General features: G+C 36.7%; 1 protein-coding gene across 1 annotated transcript in view; it reads right to left on the bottom strand.

Moving 5' to 3' along the window:
- Nucleotides 1-17,325, bottom strand: part of COL22A1 (collagen type XXII alpha 1 chain) — a 627,027-nt gene that overhangs the window by 566,587 nt on the left and 43,115 nt on the right. Inside the window, exon 2 of the mRNA XM_072602989.1 lies at nucleotides 5,384-5,548. Within this exon, the coding sequence (XP_072459090.1) occupies nucleotides 5,384-5,471 (88 nt within the window). The 5' untranslated portion in view covers nucleotides 5,472-5,548. The remainder of the gene's footprint in view (nucleotides 1-5,383; nucleotides 5,549-17,325) is intronic.

Here is a 17,325-nt window from a genome sequence, read left to right as displayed (position 1 = left end):
AGTATTCCATTACATTCATAAACCATAATTTTTTTCAGCCATTTTCCAATTGACAGGCAGTCCCTTGATTTCCAGTTTTTGGCCACCACAAGGAGTGCTGCTATAAATATTTTTGTACATGTGGGACCCTTTCCCATTTTTATGACCTCTTGGGGATACAGTCCTAGAAGTGATATTGCTAGGTCAAAAATGTATGCATATTTTTGTAGCCCTTGGGCATAGTTCCAAATTATTCTCCAGAATGGTTGGATCAGCTCACAGTTCCACCAACAATGAATTAGTGTTTCAACTCTCCTACATCCTCTCCAACATTTATCATCTTCCTGTTCTGTCACATTTGCCAATCTGAGAGGTGTGATGTGGTACCTCAGAGTTGTTTTGATTTGCATCTCACTAGTGATTTAGTGATTTAGAGCATTTTTCATATGACTATAGATATCTTTAATTTCTTCCTTGGAAAACTGTGTGTTCATATTCTTTGGCCATTTATCAACTGGGGAATGAATGACCTAAATATCTTTTGACACAGCCTGGACCAAATTCCTGTTCTGCAGAGGGGATTGAACTAGAACACAGTTCCTTAACCTGGAAACTATGAACTTGTTTCAAACAATCAATAAATGTATTTCAATATACCTGGTTTTCTTTGTAACCCTATTTTATTTCATGAATTTAAAAAAATTTTTCTAAGGAGGGATCTACAGGCTTCTCCAACTGGAGAGAATGGATCTATGACACATATAAAAAAGCTTAAGAACTCCAGACACTGATAATCTCTAATTGATTTTTGGTGCTTCACATCAAAGGTATCAAACTTAAGGCTCTTAAAATTCCCAGTAGAAACCATATAAAATGTAATTGGAAAATGTTTAGCAAAATAAATAAATAAATACGACACTAATAATGTTATTTTGTGGTTTTCTAAGTCTATATGCTGCTGTCAGGGATGTGTTTCTATTTGAATTTAACATCATTGCTGTAAAGTTCTAATATTTCATGTCTGTAAGTCTACTACTCTATGTTCTAAGGTCCCTTATAGCTCTGACTGGTCTATTTTATGTTGTAACATTCTATGCCTAAGCTTCCCCAGCCCTACGTCTATGTGCTAAGATTCTAGAATTAATGAAGGTTGGAAGATTTTCATTTTTTAGCTTTTTGCTTAAAAAATTATGAATTTAAACATCAATTTCAGCACTTAAAATGTATGTTGATGCCATTCACTTGTAAGTAAATGAATTTTAATTAATAAAATATATCCTTTCAGTCATCCCCTCCAAGTCTCCTCACCCCTAAGTTTTGATAGGTGAGAGATGCTGCCTTTACTTGACCAAAACAGGCCAACATACTCTTACCTGACCATTTCCAAACTAAGGCACCTGTAACTCTTGCTGTCCTCCTCATCCAATTGCCATGAGAACCTATTTTCTGCATCTGGGACTCCAAAAATCCAAAAATCAGACCACAGAATCACTTCCCAAACTTCCCTCAGGTAATCTTCTCTCTCTTCTTATACCATTTTCTAGCTCCAGTTTAAATGATATCTTCCCACATTACAGGAATTTAAATTCCTTGCTTATTTATATCTCTAGTGTTTAGCTCAGTGCCTGGAACACAGTAGTGTTTTTCATTCATTCATTTATGCATTCATTGTGAGTTGTTGTTCATTCTCATCCACTTTCACTTTGATCAGCTGTATCTATTATCTATCTTGTTCTCCTGCTTTTCTCATAAGAGCTTATCTTTTCATAAGCATATCTTCATATTCCTTTATGTTTCTCATTCATGTGTCTTTTAATTTCATTACAGTATTCTATTATATTAATATGCCAAAATTTGGACAATTGCTCCACTACTATTGGACAGTCAAGTTGCAACTAGTTTTTGGCAATTTCAAACACCATTGCTACAAAGTTCCCTTTAACAGATAACCCTCCCAGGTTATATTCCCAAAAGTGGGATCAAGTCAAAAGATATGACAATTTACAACTTTAATTTGTATAACCAGATAACCTTCTAAATTGTTCTATTAGTTTTCAATTCTGCCAACAATGAACAAGTGTATCTTTTCCTTTAAATTTCTTACTTTAAGTTGTTCTTAATTACCAATTCATTGTATTAGGTGATAGGGTTGTTTTAATTTGCATACCATTTTGTCAAAGGGCTTTTAAGAATTTATTAAATATTAACAATTGTTTTGAAAAGCATCTGCTCACATGTAGCTTTTAAAATTCATGCTAAGATACATATTCAACCTAAAGTAAATCCCTTTCTTAGCACAGCTGATCCACCTGAAGGTAGCCCAATCCACAACAGGATTCATTTTTTTGATTGTTTGCCCAGATGTGTTGACTCAGATAATTCCTTAAGAGGTTTATCTTTAACACAGATGGTCACTCTCTTGTTCTCAGCGGTGCTTAGTTTTTCTTCCCATTTGGCATAATTATAGCTGGGGGGGCCAAAGAAACCTCTGCCAGAAGCCTTAGAAGCAGCAAAGCTTTATATTGTTTAGACCGCCTCATCCAAAGTAATCCACAAAGGTTTTCAGTATAATATTGTTAAAAAGCAGAAGAATCAACTGCATTAAAGGAGGGAGTGGAATGAAGTAGAAAGAGGACTGGCAAGAGACGTGAGCCCTAATCCTTGTTTTTCCAATTACTTAAATGTGACCCTGGACAAAAGCACTTTCCCCATCTGTAAAATGAGGCAGTTCAATATGAAGACCTCCAAGATGCTTTCCAAGTCCTAAGACCCTAGTCATGTTTGGTGGTTCAGGTTGGTCCCCTCTGATCCTGGCTTCTTTGATGCTGTAAGAAGCCACAGGTCACTCCATCTCTAACTGCATTTTCACTGACTGTCTCATGCCTAGAATTCCGCTCCCCTTTCCCACCGCTTACCTTCTTTGGTTTCCTTCATATGCCATATAATATTCCACCTTCTAAAATAAGAAGGCTTTCCTGACCTTCCTTAAGGATAGTGTCTTCTCTCTCTAGATTATCTCCAATTTATCCTGTACTTATCATTATGCATAGTTATTTGCATACTTTTCTCCACTAGACTGTGAGCTCTTTGTGGTTTTTTGCATTTTTTTGTTTTTGTTTTTGTTTTGTAACCCCAGCACTTAGTATAGTGCCTGGCACAAAGGAGTCAGTCAACAAGTATTTATTAGGGCCTACTATATGCCTAGCACTATTCTATGTTCTATGTGCTTAATAAATGTTTGTTGACTGACAAAGCAACCACCTGAAAGTACGAAAAAAGTAGCTATATAACAGCAGTAAACATTTATTAAGTACCTACTACGTGCACAGCACTATGCTTGGTGTTGTGGATAAGAACAAAATCTTTGAGAAGAACATAGATCCTTGCCCTCATGGAACTCAGAATGTTCAGTGGAGAAAGCACTACTCTTGGACCAGAGGACCTGGTTCCAATCTTGCTTCTGATATTCTGTGAGACCTTGGACAAGTAATTTAATATTCTTATGCTCTTATCTCTAAAATGAGAAGGCTGGACTAGAAAGTGCTAGATCTTGGATCTAATGAGGTCATAACAAAAACTCACCTAACTAAAATGCATAACATTTCAAGATAAGTTCATTAGAGAAGGGCCAACCAGTCTGAAAGGAAAGGTCCTTATCAAACAAGAGGATGAAGTAGGTTTCCTAAGGGAAAATGTCTTTAGAATTCTAGGACTTAGAGCCAATAGAAGAACACTTAGACATCATCTAGTCCAATCTCTCCATTTTACAGATGTGGAAATTGAAGCCTAAAGAATAGGCATTGCCTACACATAGTCATGCAGGTAAAAAAGCAGAATCAATTTGATTCTGACCCAAAGTCCAATATACTACATATACCATGCTGGGCTTTAAAAAATGATCATAATTTGATATGGGCAGCCTGATAACACAGTAGTTAGAATCCTGGAGTCAGGAAGACTCATTTTCCTGAATCAAATCTGACCTCAGACACTTACTAGCTGTGTGACCCTGGGCAAGTTGCTTAACCCTGTTAGTCTCAGTTTTCTTATATGAAAAATGAGCTGGAGAAAGAAATGGCAAGCCACTCCAGTATCCTTGCCAAGAAAATTCCAAATGGGGTCATGAAGAGTCTGACACAACTGAAATGACTGAAAAAAGGAACTTCATAAAAGGAGAGGAAGGGACAACATTCCACACATTGGGGGCAGCTAGAGAAAAGGCCCAAGTATGAAAAGGGAAAATGATAGTAGATAGCAGTTCACATGAAAAAGGATCTGGGAATTATAGTGAACTACAAGTTCAGTATGAGTGAACACTATGATATGGGAGTTGTGCAAAGCTAATAAGATCTCTCTATTAAGAAGAGGAAAAGTACTCAGAAGAAAGGAAGTATTTTCATCATTCTCTTCCCCAGTCAGACTGCTCAACTAATATGAAGATATGGATAGTACATGTTAAAAGGACAATTGAGAAAGTGAAACAAATCTAGAAGAAGGTAGCTAAATTATGGGGATGACTAGAGATTATGCCTTAGCTGATCTGGTTGAAGGATATTCAAGGATGTTCGTGATTCCTAGGGATGTTTAGCCTGGAAAAGGGACTAGATAGCTACCTTCCAAGTACTTCAAGGGCTCTCACTTGGAAGAGCTATTAGACTTGTTTGTTCCCAGGGAACAATTCATGGGAAGGGAATGAAACTGCAGAAGTGGGCTTTGACTTAATGTAAGGAAAGACTTCCTATAACATTAAAGAAGCTCAAAAGTGCAGTGGGCTGTTTTGGGGAGATAGTCAGTCCTTTATGGCTGGAGGCTGAATTATTATCAGGTATACTTTTGAGAAAATTCATGCTTCACTTATAGGCTGATCTATATGGTCTAAATTCTCTTTTATTTCTGAAACTCTAAGCAGTAGGATCATCTCCAACTCCGAGGCCAGATAAATCTAGCCTGGCTTATCATCACTTTAGATAGGGTGCAAACAGTTTCACCCTGAAGCACTGTAAGGACTGAGATAAATGGGTTCAAGAAGAATTGTCTTAAAGCAGCAAACTCAGAACTATCTACAGGCAAACCTTTAATACTGCTGGCAAATACAGAAGACTGGGCTGTAATTAAAAAACAGAATGGATGCACTTTAACATTTTGGATGTGATGTGTAGAGTAGACAGCACAGTATGGAAATAGCCCTAGATTTAGGCTCAGAAGAGCTTGAAGGTCCCTATTTTAAAAAAGATGAAACAGAGGCAAACAGAGATTTCATGACTTGCCCAGGCTCACACAGCTAGTAAGTGTCTGATGTTGGATTTGAACTCAGGTCTTCCTGGCTCCGTGTGCTTTACCACTACACGACCTAACTGCCTCCCCCATTTATTTTCTATGCTCAGGAAATGGTTTGACTTCATACCTGCCCTTTGTGCCTGACAGCCATCTCCAGTCCAAAGAGTTAGAAGTACCAGGAGGTAGATCAAGTGGTGTCCTCTGAGGTGAGTCATTTTTCTCTTGGTTTAAGGGACGGGAGGTTCTTGCTCAAGAAGAAAAGATGTCTAACTTCTACAGGAGCATCTCTTCCCTAGAGAGACAAAGACACATAGAAAATTCAGCCAGAGAAGGTAAAGGCCCTCCAGATCCCACAGAGAACAGATTAAGTCCAGCAAGTGAAAATCATCCTTCACATTTCTACGAGCTGTTATAAAAGCCCCAAAGTCCCACACTTCATGGTCAATAGTGAAGACCCTTCTATCATAGGCTGAACAGACCACTGCCAGACCTGTCTGCAAAGCCTTTCCAGCTTGGCAGTAGCTGCCAAAGCTTGCAATTCACTGACATAGTCTTCAAGGACCCAGGATCACCTCCATGCCATGAAAAGGCATTGGAGGACATCAACAGAGAAAGGAAAAAGCATAAAGTGGGAAGAACTGAGCAGCCTAGACAAGAAATCAAGGGGGAATATGGCAACAAGTCTCTGAAGTGCTATCAAGGGGAAAAGAGATTAAATTTCAATTTAATTCAACATGTGCCAGGAACTGTTCTAGATGCTAATGATACAAAGACAAAAATTAAACTGTACCTTTCTTAGAGTCTACAACACAAACTTGATCTACCCTTCCCCCAGGAGGCAGAACCAGGGGCAATGATAACACCAGGGAAATCTTAATTACAGTTGTGGAATGAAGTGGTAATAGGTTCATCTTTGCTTGAGATTTTCAAGGTTCCAACTCCTTACTGCCCCCTTTTCACTGGCTATTCTGGCTTACTTCAAGACAGCCCAAATCCCACCTTTCACAAGAGGTCTTTCCTGGTTCTACCCACAGTTAGGGCCTTCGCTCTGAGAGTACCTTCCACCTACTATATGCATTGTTTATGCACATAGTGGTCTGCCTGCTGTCTCCCTCATTTGAAGATGACTTGTTTGAGTATACTCTTCCTTGTATCCAAGGTGTTTACCATAAGACCTGACACATGGCAAATGCTTAATAAATGTTTGTTGCCTCACTGACTTGGAGGGTAATGAATAATGGAATTTCCTTTTTCAGGTTTGGGTTGTACTAGATGTCCATTGATACCCCTTCTTAATTTTAAAATTTTATCATTCTATGACCTATGGCCAGCATAAATTGGCTGCAGCATGTTACTAAAGATGATTTGTTTGGTATGAACAGTATAAAATAATTCAATAAAATATATTTAAGCAGGAAATAAGGTAGGCTGATTATTTATCAATAATGAAAAAGAGCTACAACACTCAACAGTCTCCTGCACCTTGACCTTTTCTATATTTTACACTCTTGACTATCCCTTTCCTTCTTGTTCTCATCTCTTGACTCCTGGAACACTGTGCCCTCCTCCTCTTCTTATCGCTCTTGCTGCTCCTTATCTGTGCCCTTTGCTGGGTTCCCTTACTCCTCTCAAACCCCAAAGTTCCTCAAGACTCTGTTTCACCTTTCTTCTCTCTCAACTATTCTTCCTCAACAATTGTCTCCATGCCCATAATTTCAGTTGTAAAATATTATGTGAATGACTTCCAAATGTGGTAAGTTCCAATCTCCTCCTAGAGGTCTTTTCACTTCATTGCGTAGAATCATGGACTCAGTGTTACAACGGACCTCATAGGCCATCTTAGTGTCATTTCCTGGCACTACTGCGCACCCACTGGGCAGCTCCACTCCAAACCTATCATGTACAAAACTGTACTCATTTTCTTATCCCTCTCCTCCAAAAATATCCTTCTTCCTAGCTTCCCTATTTCTGTTAATTCATTGGCCAAACCATCTTCTTGGAGTCTGCTAGGGAGATAAGAAAAACACTTAATTATCTGTAATACACAATAATATATCATATATCATAATATATCATAAGCTTGCTAGAGAAGGTACAAAACAAAGTGCTAAGTGAAATCCATGGGGAAAAGTGATCACTCCCTCCTTTGTATTCAGATAGCTCCTGATTTATCCTTTTCTTAAAGTACTCTCTTATCATTATCTGTGCACATGTCTTATCTACTGTACCAGATAGCAAAATTCTACAGGTCAGGAACTAGCTTTGGTTGATCTTTTTTATATTTTCCAGTTCTACCAGCAGTATTTGACACTGCAGTAGGCAATCTATAAATACTGGATATTCTCTCACACTATCACTGCAGACAAAATGGAAAGATGAGGATAATGTCTCAGAATCATTTGATTGGTTGACTCCAAGGAGTATCTATAAATGGTTTCAGAGGTCTCCAGTGGAGTATTAACAATTAAGAGAATCAACACTATTATCAATGACTAGATTAGATTTCTAGATGGCATGCCTATAAAATCTGCAGAAGGCACAAAGCTTGGGGATATATGTTAAATAACAGATATAAGATCTAAAGGCATATATACTGAAATGTAATAGCAATGAATATATCTCTTGCTTGTGCTCTGAAAATCATCTTCAGAAGTTTAAGATACAGGAGTTATGGAGAGATAACTGTCATAAGAAAAATAAGTGTGAACTAAACTCAATACTATCTTAGACTAAATTATGGGAGGCATCATGGCCCAACTAGCCTGAATTAGAAGAGATCCTAATCCCACTGTTCTTTGCTTTTGTTAGTCTATGTCTTAGTAGTGTATTCAGTTCTGGTGCTACATTTTAGGAAGGGTAATGATAAACTTGGAGGGCACTCAGATGCTTTGGAATTCCAGTTCCATCATTAACATACTTTTATTTTAAACCACTTCCTTTCCCATTCCCTTCATCTTTTAGCAATCACTGAATCCTTATCCCCTCCTTTTGACATGAGTCACCTTTCTGAGCACTAGATACATTTTCTTTCATGCCTCCCAACTCCCTGGTCATGGTGAAGGAGTCAAAATTTGCCTTCTCTCATCCTTTGTAGCTCATGCTATCCATCCTTACTCAGGTACTGTTGGCTGTTATCTACTGACCTCCAGGTCATTCTCTTTCCTGTCTCTGAGTCTTTCTCTTTACTCCAACCCATGCTAGGAGATTTTAACACATATATTGATACTCCCTCAAATTTTAACTTTTAGCTTTACCTTTCCATATCCTTAATCCATTCAGTTTCCATGACCTACTACTCTTTTTTACCCCAGCTACACAGAAAGATTGTCATTCTCTGGATTTTGCCATCTACCACAAATGATCCTCTCCCATGTTAACTAGCTCCTAAATTCCTTCTTCTTGTCCTAATATATTATCATCCTATCTTTCCCTATGCTTTATGACCCATACACCTATTCTTAGTCTTCGTAGGGACCTTCAGCTTTTCTAGCTTTTTTGCTTTCCCAAGACATCTCCCCCATATTGGCTACACCAGGGAGGGCCACATGTGGCCTCAAAGACACAGGTTCCCCCTGTCCCTAGGGTATACTCTTCCCTTCTCAACTGTAATACTTTAGTGACTTAATTCTATATAATTCTCTACTATATAATCTCTTGCTTCTTTGTCCTTCTGCCAATTATGCCTTGGTAAACTACATTCATGACAATCATGAACTCCTTCCATTACTTGACTATTTTCTTCCTATTCACTTAATGCTGAATGGATCTGAAAGAAGCCATGAAACCACATTGATTGGGCCCAGTACAAATCTATGTTAGCTAATCTCAACTGTGCCTTCAGAATAGTAAAGCAATCTTTCTACCTGCCTATAATTATTATGCCAAACACCATCATAACTCTTCGAAACCTTCTCAGCACTTCTGAAGCAACTCTACTGTTCAGCACTCTCAGCTCATACTCTACCTCATTTCACACTTCACTGAAAAAATCGAGACTATCCATTCAATTGCACCTCTCTGACATCATCCCTACTCTTTTCTCTTTCACCTTAATACAGGAGTGACCCTTCTCATTTCCCAAGACAGCTCCTCTAAATGCATCCTTGATCTCGTCCCCTCCTGCTTTCTACAGCAGATTATTCCTCCTCCTTTTCTAAATTTCATCTGTCCCTGTCTAATGGACCCTTCCTTGCTGGTTACAAAAGCATCATTGTTTCCTCCATGCTCAAAACAACAACAGGGAAGATGGTGACCACTACCCTTAATTGATCCTGGTACCCTCTCTAGATAGCATTCCGTACTTCTTTCTCTTTCAGTTAAACTCCTTGAAATAATTTTCTATACTCGGTGCCTCTACTTTCCCTCCTCTCACTCTCTTCTAAATCTTCTACAATCTGGCTTTTTCTAACCTCAAAATTCAGTGATGAAACTACTGTCTTCGATGATTCTTAGCTGCCAAATCTAATGACTTTTTCTCAGTCCTCATCCTTCATTTACTCTCTTTCACATTTGACACTGTTGATAACTGTTTTTCCCCTTCCTGGACACTCTATACTCTCTGCGTTGTTGACACTGTTTGTCTGACTGCAATTCTCAGTCCTCTTTGTCAGACCTTTATGCTTAACATACATCTAAACTATAAATGTTTCCTAAGACTCTATCCTGGCCTTCTTCTCTTTTCTCTCTATACAATCTTTCTTTGTAATCTCATCAGAACCCCTGTGTTTAATTTCCATCTCTATGCAGAGGAATCTCATATCTATGTATCTATCCCTTGTTTCTTTTTTTGAATTTCAATCCCACATTTCCAAGTGGTTTTGGACATTTTGAACTAGATATCCTGTAGATATCCCAAACTCAATACATCCTTAACAGAAATAATTATCTCTCCCTACTACTCCCCCTAAAGTTTCCTTTCCTCTGAACTTCCCTATTACTTTCAAGGGTATCACCACCTTCTTAGTTACTCAGGCCTGAAATCTCTGTGCCACCCTTGACTCCTCCCTCCTACTTATCCTCCACAACCATTTTGTTGCCAGATCTTATGGCTTCTACCTTCACAACATCTCTCTTCTATGTCCCTCTCCTTGGACACAACTACCACCCTAATTCAGGCTTTCCTCACCTCTCAGCTGTACTATTGCAGTGGCCTCAAATTGGTCTTCCTGTCATGAGTTTCCTTTCACTTCCATCCATCTTCCACTCAACTGACAAATTAATTTCCCTTAGACACAGTCTGATCACCCCCATCAATAATGTTCAGTAGCTCCCCATTACCTCCAGGATTTGCTTGACATTTAAGGTTCTTCACAACTTCACTTCCTACTGCTTAAAATCTTCTTACACATTACTTTCTTTTTATGTAGTATATTTCAAGGATATTGGCCAACTTGCTGTTGATCTCCTGTCTCCCATATCTTTACTCTGACTATACCACCCATGTCCTCTTAACTTTTACCTCTTAAAATCCTTTGCTTCCTTCTGAATCCCTCTAACCATTTGAATATTTTCCCCTAAACTTACTTTCCTTCTACTCTATGGAGTCTTTTTATTTAGATACAGTTTCCTTAACTAGAATGTAAGAGCATTGAGGACAGGAATCTGTGTGTGTGTGTGTGTGTGTGTGTGTGTGTTTGCCTTTCTTTACATCTCTAGCTCCTTGCACATGCTTACTACATAATAGTATATATTACATACTACATAATAAGGACTTATTAAATGTCTACTGACTGATTGATGAATGGATTGCTATGTAGCTCCAGAAGTTGAAAGGTAGGAGGCAGGATTCTGGAATCAACCCTTCCAGCTCAAATTCTGTGATTCGCTGAATCAAAAGAAACTTAGAGTTCAAGGTCCAAGTTTTACCTTACTAAGTCTCATTCTCATCAGTTGTAAAATGAGGGGATTATAGTAGTTGTTCTATAATATCCATTCTAGTTCTAATCAATCAATTCTTCAATGATCATTTATTACTACCCATGAGCCAAATGCTAGAGATACAAGAATTTTCAATTTTTATTTTACAGAGCAGTATCACTCTCAAGTTTTACTGGGGAAAACACATAAATAAACACAAAATATAGTGTAAATTAATTTTTGATGAATAGGAGACTAGTAGTTGAGGGGATCAAATAAAGAATTGGTCAGACATTCTAGGATTATTCTGAAATCTTCCAACACTTTTCCAAGTACTTTGATATCTTTTTTCCTATGTTTATCTTATATTCTCAAACAGATCATAAACTCCTTGAAAGTCTACATCTTAGAATTCTTCTTCTCCTCCATAGTCCTCAGGCCAACTTCTAATGCAGGATAAGGGCTCAAAAACATTTTTAATTCATGTAAAATGAAAAAAAATATGTTTGTTTGACTACCCTTTGTCGACACTCATCGTAGGACTAAAAGGAGCTTATGTCTTGACTGCACATCCACTCTGGTGGGAGTATGCTTGATAAAAATTATCTAAATTATTAAGTTGAAGAGTTAACCTGCCAAGATTCATTTTTGATTGCCAGCAGGTGGCGATATTACACAATTCATTCAACAACCATTGATTAAAAACTTGATCAACTAACCACCTACTACATGCAAAGTACCTACAATGTATAGGTATGAAAAAAATTTCGATGAGGTCCAGAAAATTCCAGACTTAAGAATGACAGTAAAATGGATAAAAAAGTGAAATCATCTATTATTTTGACTTGCAGTCATATTTTCTTGTAATAAAAAATGATTTAGTCAGCTGTGCCTTATTCTCTCACCAGATTGGAAGCTCTCTGAGGACAAGGATCACATTTTTTTCATCTTAAATTTTGCTATCTTTTGTCTTGATGTAACCTTCCCCAGACGTGACACATTTCAGAATACCTATACCCTTCCACCCAGCCATTCTTGATATCAAAGAATAAAAAAGAAAGAAAGCATTTCAGCAAAACTAACACATAAACCAAGAGTGACAACATATACAGTGTTCCAAACCCAGAGTCTCCCACTTGAACCAGGATAGGAGAGAGGTGGATTTTTTTCAATCTTTTCTTTAATGCCAAGCTTCATTATAATTACACAGCATATCCTAAGGGATTATTTCTTATTTAAACTTTGTACCTTCCTAATACCTAGAGAGCACAGAGCTGTCTTTACAATGGATACTTAATAAATGTCTGTTGACTGAATTAATGAATCACTCAATCAACCCTATTTTAGAGAGAAAAGCCACAAAACCGTGCTGCCTGCCAGCTGGGTCTCTGCAATCTAGTATGTATTTAGGCCTTCTGTGCAAGTGTTTCTATTCAATGGCATTAATTTCCTTCACCTAACTAATGCCAGAAGCCCTCTCACTGGGATACATGATGGCTTGGCAACACATCCAATGCATAAGGATGTGTTTAATAACTGCTTATAGATTTGGTTGGTTTATTTTAAATATCACTTGAAAGCATATATTAGCTACATGTTTATCATCTTGAAGAAAATGAGTTTATTTTCCTCATTTCCCTTACAATATTTTGCCCTGTTGTCAAATAGATCATTACTGTAATGCCAGGGATGACACATAACAGAGTCAAGATTACCTAATCTATGAATTCCTACTTAAATGGAACACAGATATAGTAGAGAGTTAGCCTTCAATAGTGGACCGAGTGCTAGTTGTTGGGTCAAGATGACCTGGTTTAAATCCTGTTTCAAACACTTCCTGTAGGACTCTAGGCAAATGACTGAAACTGATTTTCAATTTCCTCATCTGTAAAAAGGGGATAATAATAAAACATTTCTTCTAGGGTTGTTTTGAAAGAAAATAAGATAGGACTTTGCAAAACTTAAAGCATCCTACAAACATGAGTTATTATTAATATACTATTACTAGTATTTATTGTTACTGTTATTAGTGAGATCCTTGAACTAAAAGTCAGGAGACCAGAGTTCTTGTCTTAGTTCTAGCATGAAGATATCATGTGATGCTAGGAAAGTTACCTACAGAACCCCAGAACAGAAGTAAACATGGATTTGTCACCATATAAGCCTTGAACAAGACAACTTTCCGGATATTTAGGTTCCCTTGTCTATAAATTAAGGGGGCAAGATCAGATAATCTACAAAATCCCTTCTAGCTCTAAATTCTATGATCCAGTGTCTTAGTGGAAAAAACAATGGATTTACAGTCAGAAGACCTGCCTGGTTGGTCTTATCTTTGTTGAGGACATCCAGATGTAGCCAGTACCTTCTTTCCACTTGGAGTATGTTCAGTTACCATTTTCTGTGACCATATAGAAATTTGAGGTGAGCCTACTTAAGATCATGAGTGATTTAAGGACTTGCAAAGAGACATTTCAGAGTCTCTTACTTAGCTGCTGAGGAGAAATAGTTGATGAATGAGAGTACCAAAAACAGACAATTAGAGAACTCTTCATCATATCCCATTGTTAGCCTTTAAATTACCCATGACCATAAGAAGACTCAATCAAGGTTTCCATTTAGTTTCAAGAAATTATGACTGATTTCTATATTTTAAAACTCCTTGATTCTATCACAAATCTCCTGATGACTCCAAAATCAATTCCTTTATTTCAGACCTCTCACTAGAATTCATTCTCACTAATTCTCAACTCACAACTGCCTATAATCTCTTTACTTAAATGTCCTGACCTCAAATAAACGTGTTTCAAAACCAGACTCCTCAGCTTCCCCTAAACTAATTCTAAAGTGACACAGAATAACAGAGTATTACAGCTGAAAGAAATGTCAGAGGTGATCTATTTTCCAAGTGAAGAAATATAGACCTAAAGAGAAGTGACACCCATATCTAGTAAACAGTAAAATTTGTCTTTGACTCTATCCTCTCTTTCATCCTCTCTATCCAATCACTTGCTAAATCCAATCCTCTCTTCTAGTGAAATACTCTTGAGAGGTGATTGACTAGAGCTACAGAATGAGACGTATAATTTCAGACACAGCCAATGTATTGATTTGCTTTGCCTGGCTATAATTACTTGTTGCAATGAAGGGGTGGATACTTATGATAAATCTAAATAAAGAAGAAAATCATATAAATGACATACTTAAAAAAATAAATAGAAGAGAACAGAAGTGAGTTCATTAAGAGAAACACACATGAAGCAGGGCAGGGTAGTTTTTGTTTTGGGTTTTTTTTTATCAAATTAAATACACTCAAATTAAATACACACTTAAAAAACTAAAACAAAATTCACAGTATTATATCTAATTATCTTTTCTGCCATTCTTTACATCTGGAAATATTCATTTTTGTTAAGTTTATGAAAACATTTTAAAAGTTGTGCTCCTCAGATTCATCATTTCCTTTTCGTTCCCATGACCTCACCTTACCTAGTTCAGTCTTTCATCATCTCTGACCTGAATTAATGAAGGTTATCTGCATGAAGACCTCCTTACCACCCAATTCCTTGTAATCCCACCAGATTAACTAAATTAAGTCAACAATCATCTATTAATGTTTGAGTCAGGCAAAGCATTACTGTGATAATCATTATCACATCATCTAGCAGCTCAAGAAACTTAAATGATACTTATTTCACATTTCAAATCCAAATTATTTTCTCTACCCAATTTTCCAGGGCCACTATATTCTGGACCCACCCAGCTTTTACCATCAGCTGTCCTCTACCCAATTTGATTCAGTAAAATTTACTACAATGCTGAGAGTTCAATGCTGGGGATATAAAGATGAAAAGGACCCAATACTTATCTTCAAGGAGCTAGAACATAATTAGGACCATATTTCTAGAGGTGGAAGAGACCTTTAAGGTCATCTGGAACACTCCATTTATTATTTTTAATTCAATATTTTGTTTCCCCAATTACAAGTAAAAATATTTAATATTTGCTTTTTAAAATTCTTGAGCTTCAAATTCTATCCCTTTCTCCCTTCCCACCTCCACAATGAGAAGGCAAATAATTTGATATAGGTTATATATGTGCAGTTATGATGTCAGTCATGTTGTAAAAGAAAACACAGATCAAAAAAACAAGAAAAAGAAAGTAAAGGAAAAGTATGCTTTGATCTGCATTAGATACCGTCAGTTCTTTATCTGGAGGTATACTCCTTCATTTTATAGATAAAACCTAATATATATATATGTATGTATAAATATAATGTATATATATGTATATGCATATACATATATATATAAAATCATCTTTGCTGAACTTTTTACTTCTTTTTTATTTTTTATTATAGGAAAGAGTTCTCTGGCAGGAAGAGGAAAAGAGAAATACGAGAAAATGTAAATCATGTAAAACAAGAGCTATCGATAAATATTGGGAGTTATCACCCAATTGAATGTTACCTTCTCCATTAAACCTTCCTGGACTACTTTAGCCCACCCTAACTTCTATTATCTAGATACTACCAATATGCTTTGAGTCACAGAATATTCAAGCTAAAAATATGATCATCTAAGTAAAGCCCTTCATTTTACAAGTAGAAAAAATGATGCTCAGATTGGTAAAATTATTGGCTCAAGATTTTACAGGTAGAAATAAACTTACTGAATCTAAAACATCCTTTCCTCTGCACTACGGGCTTAGCAGGGAATTTTAGTTGTACCTATAATAATATCCCTAAAAGGTAGGAAATACACCATGTACTATTTTTTCTCTGTTTTTGGAGCACAAAGCTAACACAGTGAGTATTTTATATAAGTACTTTATAAATTTTTGTTGAATGAATTGTTACTTTAGGAGGTTAAGAACTGAATCAAGTTCATTCTTTGGCTGGACACATTGTAGTACAGTTAAATAAGTAATGCAACATTTGCATAGTATTTATGTTTACAAACTACTTAGCACACATTTTCAAAAGATGTACACAAAAATCTTGTAAGCCAGGTAAGGGGGGGGGTCTTTATTAATCCCAATTTACATATAAGGAAACCAAAGTTCATAGAAATTAAGTGACTTGCCCATAGTTAAACCTCTAGTGAGGACTCAAACTCAGGTCATCCAGCAATTGAATCACAGAATCTGAGTCCTGTAACATAAATATGTAAAACATATGTAAACTAGAGGTTCTTAACCTGAGGTCCATGAACATTTTGAGGTTTTTTTGGTAACTTTATTATGTATTTTGTTTTATTCATTTTAAAGCATTATTCTGAAAAGAAGTCCACAGCATTCACAAGACTACCAAAAAGGTCTATGACATAAAAATTCTTCAGAAACACTTAACCCTTGATCATCTACTATATTTAAATATTTTCAGGGACAAGGAATTAACTCATGTAAAACCCCATCCCGTTTTAGGAGCTCTGTTGAATAGTTTATTCTAACACTTCTCTGTTAAGCCTGATTCTTTCTTCTTGTCCCAAGTAGAAACAAATCTAATCCCTATTCCACATGCTTGAGCTGTGGAAAATAATGCTGAATAGATAGAAACGGGATATGTTGGGGTGTGGGGCTTGATTGCCTCAGCTGACATTTCCAAACGGGAATTCTCTTTTTGATAAGGAACCATGTTGCCTTTAATGCTCTGTCATCATCGGCTTCATTCCAGTTTGAAAAACAAAAAATGCGTATATACATATATATGTGTATGTGTTTATGTTTGTGTGTATGTATGTATAATAATGGCAATCATTCAAATTGCAAACCAGATTCTACCAGCTGTTATTCATCCTGCTGACATCAACCACCCAGAATCCATCAACCTGAAGGGGTAAAGTCATAATCTCTCCATCCAAATCAAGGAAGGGAGAGATGATAAATTATTGTTATTTTATGATTTTAGGGAAAGTTGGGAACCTTGAGTTCATAGTATTTTATTTCCAATTAACTTAGTCCAAAGACAGAATGAATAAGAAGATGATAGAGATTTCCTTTTTCTATTAGTTATATAAAACTCTTTGCATGTATTAGAGCACTTTCTGACTTATTTCTGTCCCATTAAAATAATAACATGATACATGTTAATGTTACCGTCTGGGATAAATGAGTTTTGAGCTTGAGCTTTCTTAGTCCAGTGTCTGTAAGAAGGGGGAAGGGAAGAAGCAATTATTTAGTATCTACTCTATGCTAGGCACTAAGCCAAAAGCTTTA

This window comes from Notamacropus eugenii, chromosome 4, assembly GCF_028372415.1.
Source record: "Notamacropus eugenii isolate mMacEug1 chromosome 4, mMacEug1.pri_v2, whole genome shotgun sequence".
NCBI classification, from domain to species: domain Eukaryota; kingdom Metazoa; phylum Chordata; class Mammalia; order Diprotodontia; family Macropodidae; genus Notamacropus; species Notamacropus eugenii.
This window is presented reverse-complemented; position numbering and strand designations above follow the sequence as displayed.